At 29.7% G+C, this 5,130-nt stretch overlaps 1 protein-coding gene across 3 annotated transcripts in view; it reads left to right on the top strand.

Annotated features, from left to right (window-relative positions):
- The window catches only part of LOC106476140 (UDP-glycosyltransferase TURAN-like), a 16,197-nt gene extending 12,134 nt beyond the window's left edge, over positions 1–4,063 (top strand). For all 3 annotated transcript variants that reach the window (XM_013936808.2, XM_022380081.1, XM_022380080.1), the window contains exons 5-7: positions 1,555–1,706; positions 2,949–3,038; positions 3,934–4,063. In XM_013936808.2, the coding sequence (XP_013792262.2) occupies positions 1,555–1,706; positions 2,949–3,038; positions 3,934–4,048 (357 nt within the window). In that variant the 3' untranslated portion in view covers positions 4,049–4,063. The remainder of the gene's footprint in view (positions 1–1,554; positions 1,707–2,948; positions 3,039–3,933) is intronic.
- Positions 4,064–5,130: the final 1,067 nt, after the last annotated feature.

Here is a 5,130-nt window from a genome sequence, read left to right as displayed (position 1 = left end):
TCTTTGTTCCTATACTGTGTATATATATATATATATATATATATCTGTCAGTGTAAACTACTTGTACCTGATGATAAGAAAACCTTCTATTAAAGTTTTTCTTCATTACCCATTCATGCTGTCTCCAAGCATTATTTGTCTTGGCTGTGTTTTAGTAGACTAGTATTTTGTAAAATACAGTCACATTTCAATTATTATACATTATATATGTATATAGATTATTGCTATTTGAGAAATAAATTCTTAAATTTATTTTTCTTAAAACATAGAATGGTATACAAAGAAGTAAAGCAAACAATTATCTCCTAGTTATGACCTTTGTACTCGGTTGCTGCTTGATGTAGGTTGCTAAGCCTTTAAAAAATTTGCATGTGGAGGATATGAAACAAAATAATTTTTTTAAGTTTTATATATACATTTGAATAACTATAAAAATCATAAATTGCTACATCAATACCATAGAATTCATCTATAATTTATCAGGTTTAGTAACTAAGATGTATTTTAGTCTAAACAAATATGAAATTTTGAGCATACTAAAGACACATCCTACCTCGTTGTAATATTGGTTCAAAAGAAAAAAAATGGTGCCAAGCCTGTTAAAATGACTGAGAAAGTGACTAGGGGGACATTCTGAGCTTCCGATTGGTTATTCATGTCATATTTAGAAGTAAGTGTATATAAGGGAGCATTTCCAAAAATAGAAAGAGGTGGGCAGGGTGCCAATGTGTTTGATTTATTACTTGAGAAATATCTTAGTAAATAGAAAAGATAATACGTTCTTATTTTATATTATAGCTTGTCAAAATCTGTAATTTGAGTTTCTAATTCATACAAAACTATAGGTTTAGTATTTTGACTTCACAAACATCTAATTTGAACCAGTGCTTCATCAACATAACACGTGACACACACAAAAATCGATGGTTATCTGTTTTTTTTTTTAATATTTTCTTTGAAATTAAGAAATTGAGTAATGTATAGTACTAAAATTTGAATTATAATTTACAGTTTGATACCAAACTTATTGACAAATTCATGAGATAGTAGTTCAATAAAATTTTGAGTCAACAAACAAGATGACATGGCCTTTCACCCGAGACACATCTTGAAAGGGTTAATGAGAAGAATTTAGAAACAAAATTTAACGATATAGTCAGTTTATAAGAATTAGGTGATAATTAATGCAAAGAATATTTAGCTGGGTATCTGTATTATTTGGCGTGACTGACCTTATGTTTACTTCTAAAAAGTGAATTTAATCTGTAACAAACCATATGTTTACTTCTAAAGAATAACTTAATCTCCATTTAGTGTTTTTGTGTATGCCTAACGATATTTCCAGGTATAGTCTAGCTTTAATACAAATTAGCCAAAGCAAAAAGGTTTTGCTTTAACAAATAACGTAGCTGAATTACACATGAAGCTTTCATTTTGGATATTGGGTAACATAAATTTATTGAATATTAAAAATGTTTTTACTGTTAGTTAATTGATTAACCTAAGATACTTCTAAAGGTTTAGAAATATATTTTCATCTTTTACTTTTTACAGAATCCTCCATCGATACCCACTCTTCCTCTTGTGTGGTTTTATTGCTACTTGTTCCCTAGCTGTAAGATGATTGTGGATTGGCACAATTATGGCTACACTATCTTAAGCTTAACTCTTGGAGAATGCCATCTACTGGTGAAACTTTGTAAATGGTAAGATATCTTCTTGTGTTGTTTTCTCAGTTTGAAAACATTTGTTTACTCACTGTATTTTTATTTCACATGTTTAGGGATTGAATAATTTCAAAAGAAAAGTAGTCTTTGCAGTGATTCTTATAATCTCCTATATTTTTGCCCAGATTCCTATAAATTTGAAAAATTGACTTTAATTTGTATATTCTTGCCCTTTTTTTTGCTATAAATTTCTATATGTGGAAGATTTTTCTTATAAAATTGCAAGACTTGTGCCACGAAAAACACTTCTATGAACGGCACTAATGTAAGCATCTCAGATATAACAGAAGATATCATATGAATGGTTCAATATCATATTTATTATAGCAAATATTGTATAGCACTGATGAAACAGGTGTACAAACAGTGCCAGATAGTGTGCAGACCAGAATACGGGTATAATTACTATTGTGTAACACCAATCTGAGTATGTATATATATATAATCATTATGAATTACTGTATAACTTGATTGTTTATATCTATAAGTATTATGATAATACATGTACATCATGAAATGCTAATACATTAAAATATATAGATCTGTTAATTTTTGAAACAAAAGCTACTTTTTAGTCTACTTTTGTTTTTCATTTACAATGCGAGTTGTAGAAACACCATGAAAGAGTAGCTTTGAGGGAAGACTTTAGAACCTCAGCCTATAAGGACATTTGTATTTTACAACATTCTACACATATGTTGTCAATTAAATGTGAGTTATATAGTGAAATGGTAGCTTTGAGGGAAGACTTTGGAACCTCAGCCTATAAGGACATTTGTATATTACAACATCGTACAGGTATGTTGCCACATGAATGTGAGTTATATAAACACAGTGAAAGGGTAGTTTTTAGAGAATACCTTAGAACATCAGCTTATAAGGATGCATGCATCTTATGGTGTTCTACACATATGTTGCCACCCAAACATGAGTTATATAAATTGTGTAGAACACCATAAGATGCATGCATCCTTATAGGCTGATGTTCTAAGGTATTCTCTAAAAACTACTGTTTTCACTGTCATGTTGCCACCCAAACATGAGTTATATAAACACAGTGAAACAGTAGTTTTGAGAGAAGACTATGGAACATTGGTCTATAAGGATGTCTGTATTTTTAAATAGGTTACAGCCACGTATGAGTTATATAAACAGTGTGTGAGAGCATTTAAAACTTCACTAGTGATTCTATGTTTATCTGTATCCTATTGTTAATCACAGGTGTGAAGGCTTCTTTGGAGCAAAAGCATTTGGCCATTTTTGTGTTACCAAGGCAATGAAACATGATCTTAGTGCTAAGTGGAATATCAAGTAAGTATGTTTAGAGGTTTTGTTTGTAACAATAGAACTTGAGTAATCTGTTTCAAGCTTCTAGTAATTTGAGGAAAACAAATCATATTGAATGATGTATATCTTATCTATTTGTAAAGGAAATTGTTAATTTAGTTGAAATAGGTGATGAGGGTATGTTATAAACCTTTTGTTTGTTTGTAAACAAATCTGTTGTATTCATTGCATATGATTTTTGCAATCTTTTTGTACACAAACCTGTTCTTTTCATTGCATGAATTGACTGTTTGTAAATAGACCTGATAACTTTATTGCACTGAATGATTCTTATGACCAGTTTGTAACACAATCTTGTGTTTTCTTTGCACCAAGTAACTCTTGTAACCTGTTTTTAACACTGTAACATTTTCTTTGCATCAGGTGACTCTTGTGACCTGTTTGTAACAGTCCTGGTACATGCATTGCACGGAGAGAATGTTATTTTATAACATATATACCTCTTATTTTCATTGAACAGAGTGACTTGTGGTCAGCTTCAATGTAAAGTAATTTTCATTGTAATCTATTTTTTAATATGTGTAGTATATGTACAGTAAACACACATTTCTCTATATGACCACTTAAGTAATCCTGGTTTATATATTTTCTTGTTATGTGTTTGGTTATACTCTTTTTTTTCTGATGCGTTCTTCAGAAGACACTAATTTCATATCCATTTAAAGTGAAAGTTTAGATTCAGTAGTTAGCACACAAGATCACCTACAAAAGTTGTAATATTTTCAGAATATTTTCTCGTTTCAAAGGTTTTTACTGATCAAATATTTGTCTGGTTATAGTACAATAGATCTGCTTATTTTGTGGCAAGGTTTTGATATATTTTTAAAACAGATGTTTGTATCCTTGTTGATTTTTATAGTGCAACAGTTCTCTACGATCGTCCTTCGGCAAGATTTTCTTCCGTAACGACTGAACAGAGTCACAATTTATTTGTAAAACTAATGCAACAAAATTCTGCATTTGAACCAAGGTAAGACTAGAGGAAATTATCACAACCAAAGTGAAGCTTGACATTGATGATTTCTTCCCTTTTGGAAGAGTTGATATTTTTGTCACATAACAGTGTAAAGGTCAATAATCTCATTGGTTTGTTTCATCTAGGATTAAGTGATTATGACTGTTATTCAAAGCTTGAACTGTTCTTAATTTTTTGATCAAAGGTGACTAAGAATAGAAAAGGTTAAAATCTTAAGAATTAAGTTCACCAAACAGTGAACTTATCAATTTTAACCTTTTCCCATTTGGTAGCCCAAGTGTATGTGTCAACCTTTTACAGAATTACATATAAAGTTTAAGTAAACTACTTTATTATCAATGTATATGAATAAACTTAACAACAAAATGTAATTAATAAATCAGATTTCCATATTATGTAAGTTTTAAGTTCTTAACTTTAAAAGAAATATTAAAAAATAACCTCAGTATTGAGATCTGTGACATTTGCTTTCTATGTTTTCCCTCTCCTCTAATATGTTTACCACCTCCTCAAAGAAGTATGAAATTTAACGTAAATTATTAATTATAATATTGTTGTTACTCAGACAAAGCTTAAATTTTATAGCCTTCAATCTTCTAAGTTACAGAGCCATAAAGTAGAAAATCAGACCTCTTCTGCCATGCCCACCTGTCACATCCTCTCTTTCAAATATTGCTAATAATTCTATTTAATGTTTAATACTATATTATTTATAATCAATAGAAAGCCAAAGTTTTAATCTATCTAATGATGTATTATATTATGTTGTTTTCTGTACTGAGAATTGTCAATTTACTTTTAGTTCAAGCTTTATTCCCACGAGAAACACATAGACAAACTTAGATGAAGTTTTAATGGCTCTTGTTGCATAGTGAGAAAGCCAGAAAAATTGTGATAGTCATAGTACATTGTCTGATTTTTATGTGTTTAATAATCTAATTAAAATACAGAAATTATTTGTTGCAGTAGTACCATTAGTATTAAAAAGTAGGGTTAAGTTTCATTGACTGTCCACAGCAAAAAAAAAAGATTCTGGTAATTACTGTATTCCTTGTCTTTATTTGTTATTATAAAAGCAAC

This window comes from Limulus polyphemus, unplaced genomic scaffold, assembly GCF_000517525.1.
Source record: "Limulus polyphemus unplaced genomic scaffold, Limulus_polyphemus-2.1.2 Scaffold9900, whole genome shotgun sequence".
Lineage (NCBI taxonomy): Eukaryota > Metazoa > Arthropoda > Merostomata > Xiphosura > Limulidae > Limulus > Limulus polyphemus.
This window is presented reverse-complemented; position numbering and strand designations above follow the sequence as displayed.